The sequence below is a fragment of the Psammomys obesus genome, unplaced genomic scaffold (genome assembly GCF_907164565.1).
Source record: "Psammomys obesus unplaced genomic scaffold, mPsaObe1.curated_primary_1811, whole genome shotgun sequence".
NCBI lineage: Eukaryota > Metazoa > Chordata > Mammalia > Rodentia > Muridae > Psammomys > Psammomys obesus.
The window spans coordinates 6,337,104-6,358,307 of NW_026596073.1; the positions used below are offsets into that span (position 1 = coordinate 6,337,104).

Below are 21,204 nucleotides of genomic sequence, written 5' to 3' on the forward strand. Positions count from 1 at the left end.
TCCCTCTTCCCATTACTATGTAATCCACTTGGACACTGAACTGCCATGGGCTACATCTGTGCAGGGGTTCTAGGTTATCTCCACGAATAGTCCTTGGTTGGAGTATGATTTTCTGGGAAGTTCCCTGTGTTCAAATTATCTTGTTCTGTTGCTCTCCTTGTGGAGTTCCCGTCCCCTCCAGCTCTTACTATTTCCCACTTCTTACATAAAATTCCATTCACTCTGCCCATCAGTTGTCCATCAGGCTCAGCATCTGCTTTGACAGTCTATACTGCCTACTTTTCTTACTGCAAGGTGGCACAGCTACTAACGAAGTGACTGCTGGCTTCCTTTTCACATCCTTACCAGTGGCATATGCCTGAATTCTCATGCCTCTAGCTCAACAGGCAGGTCGATTTTCAAGGAAATTGCTCAATAGCAACAAACAATACACAGATACTATGGCTTTGTGAGAGGCTACATTAAAAAAAGACAATTTTATTGTTTAGACAATTTTAGTCATAGTGCTCAGGAGCATTTGTCATTCAGAAACATTATATTATTACCTACTGATCTCTACAGCTTAAACCTCAAAACCTGTGGTCAGACACAGACAGCATCTCTGTCACTTTTACGTTTTTAAAGGAAGAACAGGAAAGAAGTGTGACGGCTTGTGACAATCTCTGTGTAGAGCTGTGTGCAGAGTAATGTGTGTGTATCCGTGCACCTGTCACTTGCCCTTCTAATTACCATGTATATTTTTAATCCCTTGAATACTGTATTTTATTTTATTTTACTGCACAAAAAATGTTTTGATGGAAACCACCAGTGACTTATCTCATTCCGTGGGCCTCTTCATACCCTTTTCTGTTCTCTGCATAACATGACGTTATTATTCCTTGTTAGTATTTAGGCAGCCTGCTTCTGTTGCCTAGCAACCTATGATGTCATCATGTGTTGGTAAAAGCAAGTTATAAATGTTTGAAGGTCTAAGAAAGTGTTTTAAGGTTGTTAAAAAGGTTGTAAGGTCTAAGGTGATTTCAGGTATCCTAAATAGGTAAAAATCCTGAATATGTCCTCCTGTTATATTGAGTGTCCAGAGCTTTGACCTTTATCCACAGAGATCTGATTTATTAATCTAACTCTAATACAGAAATATTCCACTGTACCACCCACTATCATGGTTCTAAGCACAATATTTTAAATTTCCTTTAAATCTCCATAATGTGTAATCATACTAAAGGTTAAGATCAAGTGAGCTTTTGTCCCTTGTACTTCATGAAAGGCTTCTGCCTTTTCAGAGCTCACCTTAAAGAACACTTATGCTGTTATCACAAATGTGTGTATCTACTGCATTTTCGACAATCCATAGTTCAGTGCAATTACAATTGTGATGCTAACATGTCTAAAGTTTTATCTCCTTTGTAAAACTTAAAAGTAATTCTTATAAGCTGCACCTATTGCCTATCTCAGAGGGCAGGATTCCTCCACTTTCCCTGGTTCGGGGACTTTCCTTTCCTGGCTAATTGATTGCTGCATTCCTACATCCAACACGAGCTGATGGGTGAGTCTTCCCTTTTGGTTGGTATCAATGCCTGATAGCTACATTCTTACACTCAACACCAGCCAATTGGTGATTCTTCACTTCTGATTGGCTCAAATGATTCCTACAGCTCTCGCCAACCTACATCCAAACCTGAGGATCGTGTTCTCCTGTAGGTAGGATTTTCCCTCTATCAGCACAGTTTCTCTCCCTCCCCCTCTCACTCGTCTATGAAAATTCTAGAGCTAGGTAAATGATGTCTGTTACGGGCAACTGTGCCCTTGGTCTCTTACCAACACTGACAGGCTGTTGAAACACGTTATACCATATACTCTACTGAGTCAAACCTTGCTCTTGGGATTCCTTGACGGGGCACTGACTCCTACCTACCCAACGGGAATAGACCACTCGTCCATTCCTCCAGATTTCCCTCTGGGATGCCTTCCGGAGAATTTCAGATTTCTACACCTAGTGCCCGCTATCAGGGTCTCTGATTTTACACACCTCTGTAACTGGACTTGGCCTCAATTTCCTGAGATGACAGACTAAAACAAAGCCTTTTTAATTATTGCTAGTGATTAGGTAAATGGAGGTTCCCTCATTGAAATGGAGGTTCTCATGTTCAAGTCTCTTCTTCCATCTCTGTTTGCTCTTCCAAAAGTTTTAAATGTACACCTGAAGGGATTTTCTCCATAACCTACTTAACTTTGTCTTGTGCCTATATATATGTTCCAGTATCCTGCCAGACCCAGGTGTTTCCTATATTCATGACAGCACCAAAGCAGCTACTATAGGTGTTCCAGTGTGACTTCACAGACTTCCATCAAGCCAGACCTGCACTTTCCCTCCCAGCCATGTATGTTCTCACAAACCCTGCACTACATCGAATCAGGGTGTTCTTCCTGGACTTGGCCAGCACTTCAGCCTTTTGACCTCCCTACAGCACCCCCAGTGTCAGCAGGAAGTAGCAAGAAGAGAATCTCCTCCCTTTATTCATTTATTATTAACAAAAGGCTGGAATGATATGCTTCAGGCCCAGGATGAGTAGCTCCAGGTTCTCCCAGTCTTCTTCAGTCCCTACCTGTTGCAGTGCATGGCTAGCCACTCTCTACTGGCAACCCTCTACCCTCAACTTTCCAGGGCAGGGTCTTCCCTTCTTCCTCTTGACCATGTAATCTGGACATTTTGTTGCTATTACTTTTTTTTTCTCTCTGTCTCTTTCCCCCTTCCATGGAAACCAAGAGCTGCTTCTAATGAGCCTATATTTATATACTTTAACTTGCTTTACATGAGAAGCAGCCCAAGCTCCCCATTTTTTAATTATAGAAAAAGGGAGGAATGTTAGTATTTAGGCAGCTTGCTTCTGGGTTGCCTAGCAACCTATGATGTCATCATGTGTTGCCCATCAGGTGTTGCACCGGGTAGACATGGTTAAGCTGCTCAATAAAAGGACCAACCGGCAACTTTTTCCCTCTCTTATTACACTTGCTCTCTTGATCTTTGCCTTTTCCTTCTCTTGCTTTCTCTCTCCTCTCTTTATCCGGGTTCTCCTCCCCACCATGTCCACCCCCTCTCCGTCTCGTCTCCATCCAATAAAACTCTTACATGTAAAATCTGTGCACATCATCTTTTCATTGGTCCTAACGTTCCTTCCCTAGGGAGGTTGTATGTTTTCCTTCCTTCACATCTCTGGAATTGCCTCGCCCTGAGAACACTGACAACCTCCACTTCTAATTTGTTTTGTTCTACTCTTCTCTTCACAGCTTCTAAGTTTTTTCCTAAGACGGTCATTTTGTCATTGTTGTTGTCTTAAAAATCTATATGGAGGAAGTGGGTAGGTGTGGAAAAAAAGAAGGAAGAATAAATGTAATTTTATGACTGGTATGACCATACGTTTAGCATCATTTTTCAATACTTACTAGTATCAATGCAATAGCATAAGTAGAGAATTAAAATTACCCTGAAAAGGCATTTATATTATTAAAAAAGAAAAGAGAATATGACAGAAACAAGTGTTACAGTAGAGAGATGACTGAAGAACTGACCAAAAAGAGCTTGCTTGTATAGCTAATCAGGGACCATTTTTTTTTCTTTTTAAAATTTTTTTTATAGTTTTTTCACTTTACATCCCAATTGTAACCCCTCCTCATCAACTCCTGGTCCCATCCTTCCTCCTTCTTCCCCACTTTCTTCCTTCCGTAGATGATAGAAAGGGGGAGCCCACATCCTGTACCATCTGACCCTAGCCTCTCAAGTCATCAGGACTGCCTGCATACTCTTTTTCTGTAGCCTGGCAAGACCTCCTCTCCAGGGGGATGTAACCAAAGAGTAGACAACTAAGTCCAGGTCAGAGATACCCCCTGATCCTCTTACCTGGAACCTATGTGGAGACTGAGGTACCTTTGGGCCACATCTGAGCAGGGGGTCTAGGTCCTCTTCATACATGGGTCTTGGTTGGTGCATTAGTTTCTGCAGGCTCCCTGGGTCCTGATTTGTTGGCCTTGTTGGTCTCCTTGTGGAGCTCTTGTCTCCTCCAGGTCCTTCTATCCCTCTACTCTTTCATAAGATTCCCTGCAGTCTGCTCAAAGTTTGGCTGTAAGTCTCAACATCTGCTTTGGTCCTCTTCTGGTAGAGTCTTTCTGAGGACTATCTATAGTAGGGCTCCCATTTTGTTCCCTATTTTCACACCCTTGCTTCTAGTGTCTATTCTATTTGCCCTTCTGAATGAGAATTAAGATTCTCCCTAGGGTCCTCCTTGCTACTTAGCTTCTTTTGCTCTGTGTATTTTAGTATGATTATCCTGTATTGTACGGCTAATATCCACCTGTATATGTGTCTTTATGGTTCTGGGTTACCTCACTCAGGATTATCATTTCTAGTTCTATCGATTTGCTTAGAAGTTTCAAGATTTTCCTAGTGTTTTAATAGTTGATTAGTATTCCATTGTCTTGCGGCTCCACACTCAGGGCCCACTCTCACAATCAGGGACCATTTTAAAGACCACATGGTTTCTGAGTTGAAGCTTACATACCATGCAGTTCTCTGCTCTCTATACAAAGCAAACAGCTGAATTTCAACTGAAAAGAACTGTATGTACATCACTCTTATGTTGTGGAAATGGTGATGTTAACAGTGGGAAGAATAAATTAAGAAGGTCCATGTGAAGAAGTATTTTGAGTAATGGGTTAAAAATGTCATGTGTTAGGCAGTAATTAGGAGCTATTAAACTATTTTGAGCAGATGGACTACATCACATTTGTTTCTTTTTTATCTTTTTTTATTTTTTATTAATCACAGTTTATTCACTTTGTATCCCCCCATAAACCCCTCCCTCTTCCCCTCCCAGCCCCACTCTCCCTCTCCCTTCGTCTCGCTTGCCCCTCCCAAGTCCACTGATAGGGGAGGTCCTCCTCTCCTTCCTTCTGATCTTAAAGGAGTGATTATTTCAATAATGAAGAAAAGTCAATTAAAGGCAAATTAAAAGCTAAGCCTTTGGCTCTGGAAATGGAGAAAAAGGGATCATGATGCTAAGGTATTTAGAGTTAGAATTTTCAAGATTCAGTGATTCAATAGATGGAAGCCATGAGGAAAGAAAATGAGTTGTAGTGCCTTTTTGGATAATTGGAAATAGATTATTCAGAACAAGAAGACCATATGATGAAAAGGCAGACCTGAACATGTTAGGAAGTGTGCTTTGATGTTTATCAGACTTTCAAATGAAAATGGTCCTCATATTGCCAGCAACTTAACTAAAAGTAAAGAGTGTTAGTGATTTGAAAATAAAGATTGAGGATAATAAAAAGTATCAGCTGGAGATAGACATTTTAGTTGCTATTGATACATTGATTGTTGCTGGACTCTCAGAAGTAAATGAGATCAGTTCATTTCAATAAACTTCAGTATTTGGACAGTGAGCCTATTTGATGTTTATTCAAAATTCTTAAGAGTCTTAGAAAGCCTTAGATGAGAGCTCAAATCATTCATGTTTATGGAATGTTTTTGGTGTAGTAGGTACACATTGCTTATAATCCAATGAAGGATACATCTGTGCTGCGTATGATCTGGAGGCTTTGTGAGTCAGCATGGTCAGTTCTCTTACGGACTTATGAAAGGTCTGAAGGCATGAGCTTCCCTCAACTAGAAATATCTAGTGATGTAAGCAAACACATTTTCAATAAAAATAAAGATCTTAAAATGAAAAATAAAACATTTTAAAAGAGTAAAAACAAACTGAACATAATAGCATTGTTTTCTAATTTTTCCAGTATCTTTCCTGATATCTTGACTTGATAGAAGACAAGCATTTTAAGATTTTTTTTTGCATGATTCTGCAGTCAATCTATTGAGATACCATATCCTGAAAACCTAAAAATATTCTGCTTTAAACTAGTAAGACAATGACAGAAAAGTTAAATATAATTCTTAAGTATTACTTCAAATATTATTATTTGTGGACCCCAGAAAATTTCTCAGGGTCATTAGCAGTTCACAGAACACAGTTGACGGTCCTTTGCTCTAGTTAAATTGTGAGAGAAAGCATCATTAAGGTCCCTCCCTGGAGGGTCTCATTGCATCACCAACCAATCCCTCCTGGATTTTAAATAACATGCTTCTTGTATCTAGATTGTAATTTCCATAGCCTACTCATCACCCCTTTTGTGGCATAACTCAAACTTGCCTGTGTCTTCTGGCTTGCACTCAAAGGAGTGAGGCTATAGTGTCAGCTAACCCCAAACAAAATTATGGATGCCTCCTGGAATGGATCAGTATGGGCTGGAGGTCCCTACCTTTACTGACTAGTCAAATGAGCAGATGACTGCTACAATCATGAGCTTGGCCTGAAATTCTAAACCGCGAGGGAGTAAGTCATTTGCTCCCAAGACAAATTGAACCACTTAAAACACAAATTCATATACATATTAAAGATGAAAATTTGGAGAGGCATTTTTCAATAATGGAAATTAAAAAGCAAAAAGCTGGCTTATGTCATGAATCTACACTTTATAGTTTTAAAATCATACTTATAGGTGAGAAGTGACATTTTTTTTACCTTAATATAGCTAAAGAATTAAAAATTATTTTATGAAGTATGTGGATAGAATAACACTTTATGTCTTGTCATGAGACTTATAAAACTAAAATCATGTTGTGTATCATAATGGATGATTCTGAATGCTGATTACATAACTGTATGCCAGAATCTATTGGAATAACACTAATAAATCGTGAAAACTCTTCTTGCTTGTATCTTCCTTAGATTGTACTTATATTTGAACAGATTTTAAACAATTGCAATTCCCATAAAATTAGTATGAAATAAAAATATAAAGGGAATGTTGCATAATCATGTTAGATGAAAATATTAAAAAACAGAATAAAAGATACATTGTCAGGTCATATATGAATGTTAATGGTCACTTAAGTATCTGACAATATATTATTTGAGGAATGGCTGTTAAATTATCTCATATTAATTTTAAAGCCTACTCTTTATACTACAATAATTTCTTTATATAAGATGTATTTATATATAATATATACCATGATTATAAAGGTGTATATGTCACATGTCATATCCATGCTTATAAATAGATGCCTGAAAATCATCTCTACTGATGTATGAAGTTGATAATCATTTACAGAGACTCCAGTAGCTTTTCTCAGTCTAACATAGCACTATGTATCACTCTACTAGCCCTTCTAATACAATAATATTAATTCAAGAAAACCTGTGGCTCTGTTTTTAAATGGGAAAACTTGAATGATGGAAACTTGATGTCTCCAGCCTGAGAAGGTCCTCAAGCCGTTCTCTGGGACTAGGAGATGTGGGCCCTAGTTACTCCTGTCTGGAAGACTTTTAAGGGTAGACTCACTAATGAAGGAAATTTCCTTAGCTTTCCTCAAGAGCATAGTGCTATGAACAGCACAACACTTTTGTTAGTTACATCCACAACCAAGAGCTTATTGTTTTATTGAATCAATACCAGGAACTGAACACCTACTTCATGTTTTTGGCTAAGCGAGGACAAAATGTGTAAGTCTCTTACTCAGAGAAAGTTGGGTTTAAATGACAAAAAAAAAAAAAGAAAAGAAAAGGTGAAGGAATCACATCAATGATTATAAGTTATAGGAGCACAGAAAAGAGACATAATCAATTTGAAAGCTTGGTGTTTTTTATGAGAAAGCTATAGAACCCAGTTTCACTTATTTTGATACTAATGGCAAAGAGAAAATTATGAAAATTGGAATATGCTTTTCAACAATCTTTCTAAAAATGTATGTGTATACAAACTTAGATATTTGAATGTATATATTGACGTAAATTAATATAGCCAATGTAATGCCCTGATTCTGAGGGCTTGCTCATTATGGATCTGATACAACAGGAAGTACTGTACACTTTGCAGCTGATCACTGGACTTGAGGAGGAAAAGTCTGTATCCATTAGAATAGCAACTCAAGTATTAAAAGGAATATTTCCATTCTGAAAATTCCTGGAATTATGTACCAATTCTCTGAATTCAATCCACACGACACACCTTGCCTGAAAGCTTTCTAACACTTTAATTATTTAACTTGCTTAATTTTAGTTTTATTTAATGTCTTGGCAGTCTGTGGTGTCATCATAATGGAAAAGCAAGAGAAATAGCGATGTGATGCCTCCAGACTTCTCCCTCAGACAAGTTCTATTGACAAGATGGACAAATGCTTCTACTGCTAACATTTGAAAAAAACAAATGGACCTGCTTGATTAATTCTGTTGTAAATTTGACAATTTCCTTCAATTATTTTATTATGTAATTTCTGTTATTTCTTTTAAACATTTTACTCCTGAAGGCTATATAATTATAACTATTTTTTCTCATTTATTCTTTCACTAGTTCTTCCACCCTTATTTTCATTTCTGCTGACCATCTAGGTACCAGTGACTGTCCCAGAAGGAGGAAAGATTAAAAATAAACATGACATAAATCCAGCTCATAATGACCACCCACCTCAGTGAAGAAGAAAAAAAAAATTATCTCCTCCCACAGTTCTTTCCTTTTAATTTGTTTTTCTTAATATTCACTCTAACTTCATTTGAGCATTTCAGCTCTACTCAGTGAGCCAGAAAAGAAGACTTTTCTGTACTCAAAGAGCTTAGAGCAAGGTTCAGATAAATCACATCAAGTCGTTGCTAATGCATTCAGTGTTTGCCTCTGGGTGATTCCAATCTTCAAAGCTCTTGGCATCACCCATTCGTTTGATATGTAAACTAAATTCTAATAAACTAAGCCTCTTGTCATTCCACAGGAGACAGTATGCTCCTTCAGAATCTCCAAAGGTTTTCACTGATGTCAAACTTCTGATGACTTTTCATCCTTAGTACTCTTCTCTGAGCTTGAACCTTTCTGGGTTTCTTGTCTCATAGGTGATTTCCCCCCCCCCCCCCCGCCTTTTGTCTTCACATGGCCCAAAGTTTTTGTGATTTAAGGCAACATTAGCAGGCTTTGGCTAATGATAAGCAGAAGTGTTATCTTAATCTTTGGTACTGTCATTGCCTGTCTGGACTTCTGCCTGCAAGCCAGTGCAGGTATTTCCTTGAAGCACATTATCAGCTTCTGTCTCTCCTTAAAAACTTTGCTTTTTCCTCTTCTTCTCAAACTTCAACTTCTACCCAAGTTCTACCCAACTTCTATCCTTAAGCAGGCAGAAGAAGACAATCTCCAACTCCTCCCATGTCATAAAACACACTTCTCTATGATGCCTGATATCTTTAACTTTTAAACAATTTCTAAAAACCTGTTTATCTTTCTGATTTCATATAAATGTAACAATTACCTACTTATAAAATAGAACTTGTTGCTTTAAGTGTTAAAGATTATTTTATTTGTTTTTACTTTATTTTTTAATTGAAAACATAATCTGATTGGCCTGCTCTTTGATCACCTCCCCCTGAGGGGGGAGCAGCCTTACCAGGCCTCAGTAGAGGACAATGCAGCCACTTTTGATGAGAACTGATAGAGTAAGATCAGAAAGGAGAGGAGAACCTCCCCTATCAGTAGACTTGGGGAGTGGCATGCATGCAGAAAGGGGAGGGAGGGTGGGATCAGGAGGGGAGGAGGGAGGGGCTTATGAGGGGATACAAAATGAATAAGTGTAATTAATAAAATAAAAAATGCAAAAAAAAGAAGGCTAAAATATAGTAAAATAAAATTAAAAAAAAGAAAATAGATTCTCAACAAAACAACAGCCTACAGACTGGGAAAGGATCTTCACCAACCCTACATCTGACAGAGGGCTAATATCCAGTATATATATAGAACTCAAGAAGTTAAAAAGCAACAAATAAAGTAATCCAATTAAAAAGTGGGGCACAGAGTTAAACAGAGAACTCTCTGTAGAGGATTGTAGAATGGCAGAAAACGCTTAAACAAATGTTCAACGTCCTTAGCCATCAGGGAGATGCAAATCAAAATGACCCTGAGATTTCACCTTACACCCATCAGAATGGTTAAGATCAAAAACTCAAGTGACAATGCATGCTGGAGAGGTTGTGGAGAAAGGGGAACCCTCCTCCATTGCTGGTGGGAATGCAAACTTGTACAACCACTTTGCAAATCAATCTGGTGCTTTCTCGGACAAATAGGAATAGTGATTCCTGAAGATCCAGCTATACCACTCTTAGGCATATATCCAAAAGATGCTCAAATACACAACAAGGACATTTGTTCAACCATGTTTATAGCAGCTTTATTTGTAATAGCCAGAACCTGGAAACAACCCAGATGTCCCTCAGTTGAGGAATGGACACAGAAATTGTGGTATTTTTACACAATAGAATACTACTCAGCAATTATAAACGAGGAAATCATGAAATTTGCAGGCAAATGGTGGGACCTAGAAATGATCATCCTGCGTGAGGTATCCCAAATCAGAAAGACACACATGGTATATACTCACTTATATAGACCTATAAGATAGGATAAATATACTGAAATCTATACACCTAAAGAAGATAAACAAGAAAGACGACGCGGGATAAGATGACAAATTCTCACTTAGAAAGACAAATGGGATGGACTTTGGAAGTAGGAGAAACAAGTAACAGGACAGGAGCCTACCAGAGGGCCTCTGAAAGACTATACCTAGCAGTGTATCAAAGCAGATGCTGAGACTCATAACCAAACCTTCTGCAGAGTACAAGGAATCTATGAAAGAAGGGGGACCTAGTAAGACCTGGAGAGTTCAGGAGCTCCACAAGGACCAAATATATCAGGGCACAGGGGTCTTTCATGAGACTGTTTCTCCATCAAGGACCATGTATAGATATAACCTAGAACCTCTGCTCGGATATAGCCCATGGTAGCTCAGTGTCCAAATGGGTTCTCTAATAAGGGGAACAAGAACTATTTCTGACATGAACTCAATGGTGAACTATTTCTGACATGAACTCAATGGTGAGCTCTTTGACACCACCCCCTCACTGAGGGAGTGAGCTAGGCCACAGAAGAGGATATTGCAGCCAGCCCTGAAGAGACTTAATTAAGCTAGGGTCAGATGGATGGGGAGGAGTTCCTCCCCTATTCGTGGACTTGGAAAGAGGCAGGGAGAAGATGAGGGCGGGAGGGTGGGATTGGGAGGGAATGAAGGAGGGTGCTACAGCTAGGATACAAAGTAAATAACCTGTGATTACTATAAAATATAAATAAATTAAAAAAAGAAAATAGATTATCTCATACAATACATTCCAACCAGTTCTCTCTATCTCCTTTCCTTCTAACTTTGCCCACTTACTCTGTCCCGCAGATCCACTCTTCCTCCATTTTCTTTCCAGAAAAGAGCAAGTCTCCAAGAGATGGAAGTCAAGCAGGACAAAACACGATAGAATAAGACAAGGCAAATGCCCTCATACTGAGTTTGGACAAGTCTGGACAGGGCAACCCAAAAGGAGAAAAACATCCTCAGACCAGGCAAAAGAGTCAAACTCCTACTCCCATTGTTAAGAGTCCCACAAAAGCACCAAGCTAACAACCATAACATACATGCAGAGGACCTGGTGCAAACCCCTGAAGGCCCCCTGCTTGATGCTTTAGTCTCCGTGAGTTCATATGGGCCCTGCTTATTTGATTTGGTTTCATGTTCTCCTGGTGTCCCTCATATCCTCTAATTCCTAAGTCTTTTCTTCCTCTTGGGGTTTCCTGATCTCTGAGGGAATGGACCCAATGGAGACCTCCGATTCTGACTCTCTGCGTGTCTGGCTGTGTTTCTCTGTACCTTTGAGGACTGAAAATGGTTCTTAACCTATGAGTATAGCAGTGTATCATAAGGAATCATTGTTTTAAAAAGTTAGTAATTGTTATAGTAATGACAGATCTGTTAAGAAAGAGATTTATTGTGGAAAAGGGAGAGGAGGGAGAGAGACAGAGGAGAGTTCCTGAGAGAGAGAAAGAGATAGATATACAGACAGAGGGAGAGAAACAGAGAGAGGAGTATAAAAGAGCATGGGCTATCAGGAGAGTCCTTTCTATCCAGCTGGCACACACCTGGCTCACACCTGGTGGCAGGCAATGACATCAGAGGTTGCTAGGCAACCCAGAAGCAGGCTATCAGAATAACAGTAATACCATACTCCAACCAATTTATAACATACCTAAACGTGAGAACTACACATAGATATGATACAGCAACAATTAAAAAAAGATGATACAGACACAAAATCATAGTGTGATTCAGCTATGAAGAACTAGGACAAAGACTCTCTTCTGAGGATCCCAATAGAAGCCCTTTCACAGAAATCAAATGGAAAAAGAGCTTATGAAAATCAGGATAGGTCCTCTAAACAGGATGACAATTTGGGGAAGGCAAGGAAAAAAAAACTTGTGTTGCTATTAATGAGCTTTAAGTGTACAAATAAAAGGGAACAAGGGAAAGGGGGTCAAGTAGGATGTATATTCAAGAAGTCTTGGTCAAACTGTGACCTGGCTGATCATTATCATCTCAGGATTGCTGGAGTGGTCTTATTAGGAGAAGAGAAAACCAAGAAGAGAAAGCCTAGGAAGCAATTTCAACTCATTACAAGGTTTTTATAGGCCAAATCCGTTGCTGCTGGACCCAAGGTGACTGTAGGGAATGACTCACATGGAAAGAGACAATGCAGTGTGAAGACAGAGATGCCAAGCTTTCACTTAATGTTCAGTTATTCAGTGGGCATCTACCGATGCCCAAGTGAAGATTCAGTGCTTTTGGCAAAAACAGTTTCCATGTTCTTATTTTCGTTCTTTAATTTTTTTTTTTAATTGTATTCATTTCATGTGTATGGATGTTTTGGAAGCAGGTAAGCTTGTGCACCGCTTTCATGCAGTGTCCACAGAAGCCAGGAGAGGGTGTCAGACCCTTAACAGATGATTAAACACTGACACCTAGGTGCTAGGAATCGAACCAAGGTCTTCGAGAAGAGCACCCAGTTCTCTTAACTACTGATCCAGCTCTCCAGTCCTCTTGCTGTAGTTCTTAAAATAATGGTTTCACAAATATTGAAAGTTACATTTAGCAAACAGTTTGCACAAACAGCTGTTGGTCTCCAAAGCTTTGGGTCTTAAACTTGTTTGCATTTATAGGTTTATTTGCTCACAACTATTTTTTGAAGAAACCAGAATTACATCAAAATAGAGGTAAACAGCTAGGCATGCTTAAAGAACTGGTAAAGGTTTATTAGTAAGCCTCTAGGACATTTTATTTAAGACTGTGAATGAATGCTTATAATTTTAACACTCAGTTCATTAGATAATTTTTTTGCTCATTTTCTGAAAAATGTAAGAAATTGGTTTTTGATTTTAATGTGCATATTACTTATCAAGGAAGTTTGTTAAATACAGATTTTTCTCACCCTGCAAAAGAAAATTTGATATCTCTTGGTGGCTTAGAGTAAGGGATTCATACTTTTATATATTCTTAGGGTGTATTTTGTTGAATGAACTGCTATTGAATATTAATATTTACTATCGATTTATCTTTTAGTTAAGTAGCGGTTATTCCTAAGCCAGCTGTATACCAAAATCACCACACAGAGACTAGGATTTATTTAATTAACCTAGAGCACAATGCTGGGCAATAGCTACTCTATCCTAAACCTCCAAGCCCCCATAGTTTCCTCCAATTCAGCTTTCCCACATTATACTTGCTTTTAGTCATATCTTAGGCCCAGTTCATCTCTCCTCTTATTTTTAGGTTCTCTCCTGCAGATCTCTGCTCTCTGACTCCCCCTCCCTCACTTGCTTCTTTCTTTTCTCCTCTGGACAAGGTTGTCCCACCCTATACTCTCCATTGCACAGCATTGGCTGTTTGTTTTATTGAAAATACAAAGAACAAATGGTGGCATGTTTATACAAATGTGAGACAGGTGATGCTTTAATGCAATGTCCAGATTGAAACCAGATAGTGGGGGAGAGAAATCAGCATTTGAATACACATTCCACAAGAACATTATACAACAATGAACCTTTGTTCCTCCCTCTTCTAGGAATAGGATGGCTAACTTAAATTATTTTCAAATGCAACTGCTTCAATGTCAATAAACATTGGATTCTAGATGAGCATTTTGAAAGCTTACTGAAACATGTCTATTTGGTGACTTTTAACACTTGTATGATACACTCAAGCAAATTATATGGAATAACAAGCCCGAAGTAGAGTTATCAGTAATGAAATGCCTAAAGTTATAGTTCTCAACCTGTGGGCTTTGACCTTCTTGAAGGTTAAAGACTGTTTTCAGAGGGGTCTCCAAAGATCATAAGACACAGGTATTTATATTACAGTTCATAACGGTAGCACAATTACAGTTATGAAGTAGCAGCAAAAACAGTTTTATGGTTGGGTGTCACCACAACATGAAGAACTATAGTAAAGGGTCATAATGTTAGGAAGATTGAGAATCACTGCTCTAAAGTAGCCTTGCAGCCTTATTTGAAAACCCAGGCAATATTTCTACTTGATAACATTTCCTCCGAGAAATGAATTAAGCTCTACAAAGGCAGAGTCTGTATGCTAGGTGGCATATATCAATCACAGTCTATGCACTTTATAAGCAGATCTAGAAAACCTGCTTTGGTGGTGTTACAACCAACCACCACTTGAGAAAGCAAAATGTAGAACAGCTGGCTGGAGATAAAGTTCAGTGGGCAAAATTTTTGCCTATCATTCATAAAGCCTCTAGTTTCATCTCTGCTACTGCAAAAATCAGTCTTGGTGGTGCAGGCCTGTACCCCCGGCACTTGGGGGTGGACTCAGGAGAACCTGGCGTTCACTGTCATCCTCACCGACAAAGAGAACTGAAGTCCAGCCTGGACCTTTCTCAGAACAAGCAACCAGAGAATGACTCTTTTAAAGCTTCTTAATATATGATTTTAAAATTCTTTCCTTTCTATGCAGTTGACTTCTGCTCACCCCTCATTTTAGTCTGTGGACAAAGGTCTCATTGACCTTTCATCCCAAACACAGTCCACATGATTTTTTCCCTTTCAAAATCTCATGTAGTTTTCTTTACTGAAGTTATGACAACTACAATTATAGATCATTTGTCTGGTAAATGAATTTTATGTCTGCATCCTCAGTGGATTATGTTTCATTAACTGCTATTAAATTAAGCGCTTGACCTGAGGCCTCGCAAAGGGAAGTATTTAATATGCTGTATACATGCATGAATGATGTATAATAGAGAAATATTCAATTATAAAAGCTCCAAGAGTTTTTTGGTTTGGTTTTTTTTTTTTTTTTTTTTTGGCAAATGTCAATGGGCATTAGAGAACTGTTTTCCCCCACCCCCTTTGGATGTGTCAGGCACAATAAGACTGTCTGAAAGATGAACGTGTTAGGATGTCTCCTGTGATGGTGGCATTTTAGTTTGCAGAGTCAACTCAATGGATTGACTACTGAAATCATTATGAGCAGAACATCAGACTGCAACTTAAACTGCTAGATCATCGACTTTGTACACTAAAATATTTTGCCTGATCTGAAATGCTGGAGACAGAATAGCCTCATGGGGATCATGGGTAGGAAGAAGAGTAGGGTCCTATATGCAAAGGTTTAATGACAAAGGGTTTCAAATTTAACCAGAAACAAATATAGCTTTCAAATACACAGATAAAATAAGGATACGGCTCTCAATCAACTGCAGCATGTCATCTTTTAGTTGTAGTGTACTAAGTCTGACCACAACTGACTGAATAGCTGTGTGTTTATTTTTACATTCATTGAAAAAGCGAAATGGAGAAATTTAGTGTCTCAAATGCTCCTGGAAAACCAAGGGTGCTTGCAAGCAACCAGGTCAGAGGTATAAAGGTGCCACTTGTCCAATGCTGTACGATAGAGGTGCAACACCGCTTAGGTTAGCCCCTTTATTTGGATGGTTCTCTAAGGCAGACAGTCACGGTCCTAATTCCTCATTTTGCGATGTCCTCACAGGCTTATTGAACTAAAAAGAGGAGCGGGTTCTCTTGAGATGTGGCTCAGATCTTCTCAGTGGCAGCCATGCTTGTAAGCTCCTGCCAGGGAACAGGCTGAACATTGGAAATGGTCCCATTTGTTAATTGGCTATAGTCCTGTTATTTCCAACGAAGAGGCTCCTACTTGACTACAGTTTCTTTCTCCTGGTGATTCCATCGTTGATATTATGAGAAAGAGAAGCCTGCTCATTCAAGTGTGGCTTCTGAGACATTACAAGAGAATACCAGAGGCCTCAGCCACTCTGCAGAGCTTCCCATGAATGACAGCAGCGCCCTTTACCCGAACACCTGCATTTCAAATGCTCAGACCTGTAGTATTAAGACGTGTAAGACCCCAGTCTAAGGGAAGGGGTTCCAACATTCTTACCTTTGGAATTTGATAACTTAAGGAGATGGAAACTGTGACTGAAATTGTCAGGTTATTGTCTCAAAAAAAAAAAAACAATAGAAAATAGAAAAATAAAAGATATGGAAAACTGACTTAGAAAAAAAGGAATATAAATGCTCCCAGCCTGATATTCCTGAGTTGTGAAGTGGGGAGAGTATTAGTCTTATTATGCAGATTGACATGAAATATATTCAACAGTGTATGGGTGTAGCCAGAACTATATACCTGGAAATTCTTAAGGTTTACCTATATTGGTAGGTGCAAATGTTTTCATATAAAGAAATGGAATCATCGATTTTGAAAAAATAGCTTTATAACTTATTACTCTAGGATCTTCAAATTTTTTAAGCAAAGGAAGATAATTGTATTTTAATATTTTCTCTAACTTGGTTTCTCTTCTTTAATTATGGTTGCTTGAGTTTGCCCTCTCCTCCCAGATTTAGGTTATCTGGCAGTCTCTGCCTTCAGGTGTCATTGAACATTGCAAATATTCTTTTCATGTTCATATCTCATGCTACCTGAAAACACTTTACTGATAGGTGGTAGCTGGCAGTTACATTGTGTGGCTCCTAAGTCTCTGCCAGTGTCATCTGTCTCATATGTGCAGTTATAAGCTTCGAGTTAAAATTTCTAGTCACAAGCAATTATCAAAATTGGAGCTATAGTCAAAAGTTTCCCTTTTTCCTTTTCAGACCATTTGCCGTTAAAAATTGTTCTGAAATAATTTTTATGCTTTCTTTACCTCTTTCACAAAACCTGAAGGCAGAGCTTTGTCTGTATGCGAGCAAAGCCCAGAGTTTGGAGAATGTTCCAGGTTCCAGCCTGCTTATCTTGGCCAGCGCATCTCTCCTGCACTTGACAATCATCTGATGTGAAATCCCCAAATACCTTGGCATCCCTTTTGATTGGTAACGATCAGTGTCCTTCAGGTTCAGATATGTGATGGTTCGGTTCATTCTGTATTTCTGTTTCTTTCTTTCTGCAGTTTATTGCCTTTGCTTCTTTATTCTTCATCTTGGTTTCCATCACAACCTTTTGCCTGGAGACACACGAAGCTTTCAATATTGTTAAAAACAAGACAGAGCCAGTCATCAACGGTACAGGCGCTGTTCTCCAGTACGAAATTGAAACGGATCCTGCTTTGACATACGTAGAAGGAGTATGTGTGGTGTGGTTTACTTTCGAATTTTTAGTCCGTATTGTGTTTTCACCCAATAAACTTGAATTCGTCAAAAACCTCTTGAACATCATTGACTTCGTGGCCATCCTCCCCTTCTACTTAGAGGTGGGACTCAGCGGGCTGTCTTCCAAAGCGGCTAAGGATGTGCTCGGCTTTCTCAGGGTGGTTAGGTTTGTGAGGATCCTGCGAATCTTCAAGCTCACCCGCCATTTCGTAGGTCTGAGGGTGCTCGGACACACTCTCCGTGCGAGTACCAATGAGTTTTTGCTGCTGATCATCTTCCTGGCTCTGGGAGTTTTGATATTCGCTACGATGATCTACTACGCGGAGAGAGTTGGTGCGCAGCCCAATGACCCCTCAGCTAGCGAGCACACACAGTTCAAGAACATCCCCATTGGTTTCTGGTGGGCCGTGGTGACCATGACTACGTTAGGCTATGGGGATATGTACCCCCAAACCTGGTCAGGGATGTTGGTGGGGGCCTTGTGTGCTCTGGCTGGAGTGCTGACCATAGCCATGCCCGTGCCTGTCATTGTCAACAATTTCGGAATGTACTACTCCTTGGCGATGGCGAAGCAGAAGCTTCCGAGGAAAAGAAAGAAGCATATTCCTCCTGCCCCCCTGGCAAGCTCGCCTACCTTTTGCAAGACAGAATTAAATATGGCTTGCAACAGCACCCAGAGTGACACCTGTCTGGGCAAAGAAAACCGGCTTCTGGAACATAACAGATCAGGTAAGGCACAATTTCAAAAGCGTACCATTAAATATCCTGTAGACCAGCGTTTCCTAGAGGCAGAAGGTAGCTGCTCTCGCTTTCTGTAAATATATGTGAGTCTTCGGTTTTACCTCCTTATGAAAGTGTGGTTTGTGTGAGGCCTGTAGATAACATGACTGCAGCATTTCTACATATCGGTCTGCAGAGCAGGTCTGTGGGGTTTTCTAACATTGGCGGGAGTGACCTCTGCTGATGGTGCCAATATTTTCTTTTGCCCATTTGTTGCTTCTGTGCCAATGTTTCTTTGTTTTTCCGCATGCTGTGACGGTACAATCTTGACCATTTTCCATTCTTCATTCTCAAAATGTTCACCTCCATATCATTTGGCTTGGTGTGTTTGTCTCAGTTTTACCTCTGCCTCATGGTACTCTGCATCTCAACCTAATTCACGAGAAGCAGTTATTTAAGGAGAATGGATGCTTGCACGTCAAAGGCCTAGGCCCTAAAGAGGTGATGTGGAAGACAGTTCTTTCAATAAGAAGCCTTATTATTAGTAACATTTTAGAGAATTGACTAAGTTGCCATTGTTTTAAAATTAGATAAGGTATTGCAACCTAACACAAAGTCACATATAATGCAAAAAAGAAACACCCACTGCTGTTCAGGGCACAGATAATCTGCCTCAAATAACCAGTGACAAAATTGCATCTCCTTCAGGCAATCATTTTTATTTTTTTTTTTTATTGCATTGTGCCTTGGTCTCCGTACCTTTGAAAAACGGAATTTTGAATATTTTACTGCTTGACATTTGCTGGAATCTTGCTTCCTGTATGCTAGGGCAACCTGAAGCCATTTGATTCTAAACTGAAAGTCAGTGTGTCCAGGCCAAGACAGAGGGAATTCTTGCTTGTCTCCAAGGTTCAAGTCAGATATAATTTTTTTAGGTTAGCAAAATATTTATTTCAATAGATTACATTGAAATTTAAAGTATATATATTTACACATATATTAGATATACTGCTGTATTTCTTATATATTAAAGAAAGACTGCTGATGATCTCATGTCCTATTTAGAAATAAGTTTCCCCTCTTAGCTTCTGAAGAAATTTACGAAGCAAACAGAAAATTCAATGGAGTGTGACTGGAGGTGAACTACTGTTAAAAAGTTTCATTCTCAGTCCTTGCATGCATTTGGGAATCCATCTGCAAATTCCATCAACACCTACCTGAGAACTGTTAAGAGTATCTGTCTGAGAGGAGGGATTCAGCTCAGGTTGTTACTCATTTTTCTCAGGATATTTATGCAGAACCCTTAGGAAAGGCCTGGACAAAGAGGACACAGTCATCTCTGGTCGACACTGTAAGGTCAAGCTAGTGTGTAGGCTGATGGAGATATGTTGAAAGCCCTTGCCAAACACGCTTTAAGTAAGCAATACTGTCAGGAACATGGAGATTTTGCTGTACGCTTTGCTCAAAATAAGTTTGAGTTTTCAAATTGGAATGGTACTTCTTGTGGCTTTGGATTATTTTAATTAAGATTTTTTTTTGTGGGAAATTGAGTTTTAGAAAAGTAGGAAAAAGCATGTCTCTTTGGTAGTACTACCAGTACCGCTTCAGAGATTTTCTTTGAAGATACCATTCTTTTTACAATTTCCACTCATAGTAACTGGATAACATTAAACAGTTACATAATAAATTTCCACTAATTCATTATCTAATTTATTTTGAGTTCACATCACCTTTGTAAAAGCTAATTATCCATTAGGTAGATCAAAAATTGAATGAGAGTTTCATTTCTCCCTTTTAAAACACATTTCCATTTTTCTTTATTGTGAATACTGTGATGTGATGACTGTGTTTTGTATATTGAGTGACTGGACTCTGGGCATCTGTTGTAAACTCTCTGTACTGTCTCATTCCCTCATCCATCACTGTCTGTCAATGGGCATGGTGCTGTGACCAGTGTTATCAGGTGACGACAGTACAGGAAGTGAGCCGCCATTATCACCTCCAGAAAGGCTCCCCATCAGACGCTCTAGTACCAGAGACAAAAACAGAAGAGGGGAAACGTGTTTCCTGTTGACGACAGGTGATTACACGTGCACTTCTGATGGAGGAATCAGGAAAGGTAGGCACGAATTTAATCAAATCATAGGTGATTTAGCCATTAAGTTAGTGATGGAAAACGCTCATTTCATCATTTTCCAGCATGCATGAGGTGCTCTTTTATTCTCTCCATTATGTTTTCTCTCATTATAAGGACTTTATAATATCCATCATGATAACCTGCTTTATAGTTATATATATAGCATCACCCTTTATTTTTTATCTTTTTTTAAAAATCCTGTCATTTACCATTTGTCTATGGGCAGCATTTTAATAGAATATGTAAATCTATTAATAGAATATTATAATAATTTATTTAATAGAATATTATCAAATCAGCCAACATTAAGCCAATCATTAGTTATCTTAGCATGATGTCTTTAAAAGTTATCTATTTTTTTTTATTAAAACAATACTCACTACATGGCTCTCTCACTGTATTTGTTAAGTAACTGATAGCCATTAAATGATCGATAAGGCATTTTTCCTTTTTAAATGAAAGAACTAAACACCCTTTAAACCGCTTTCCTGATGCCTTGGCAGTTAATGCCAACAGTTTCCCTGAAGGTCTCCAAGAGCAAGGACCTCTGCTCTGCTGTGTGCATTTTTTTTTTAATCACTTGAAAGGTCACATACATGATTAAAATTACACAATGTTTTTCTTTTGGCTCAATGAAATAATTTAAAATCCATTAATATTTTCAGTAGACACTAAACAGTATCTAACATGTAGGAGATAATAAATACTTGTTGAAGAAATTAAAAATGACTGGGCAGTATCTTTATTAAAAAAGGTGTTAGGATATG

General features: G+C 38.9%; 1 protein-coding gene across 12 annotated transcripts in view; it reads left to right on the forward strand.

Moving 5' to 3' along the window:
• Kcnc2 (potassium voltage-gated channel subfamily C member 2) overlaps positions 1-21,204 on the forward strand; it is a 181,819-nt gene that overhangs the window by 153,752 nt on the left and 6,863 nt on the right. For 6 of the 12 annotated variants that reach the window (XM_055626036.1, XM_055626030.1, XM_055626026.1 and 3 more), the window contains exons 3-4: positions 17,382-18,309; positions 20,255-20,419. In XM_055626036.1, the coding sequence (XP_055482011.1) occupies positions 17,382-18,309; positions 20,255-20,419 (1,093 nt within the window). Of the gene's footprint in view, positions 1-17,381; positions 18,310-18,697; positions 18,802-20,254; positions 20,420-21,204 lie in introns of all 12 variants that reach the window. The other 6 variants (XM_055626035.1, XM_055626031.1, XM_055626033.1 and 3 more) reach the window with 3 other exon arrangements.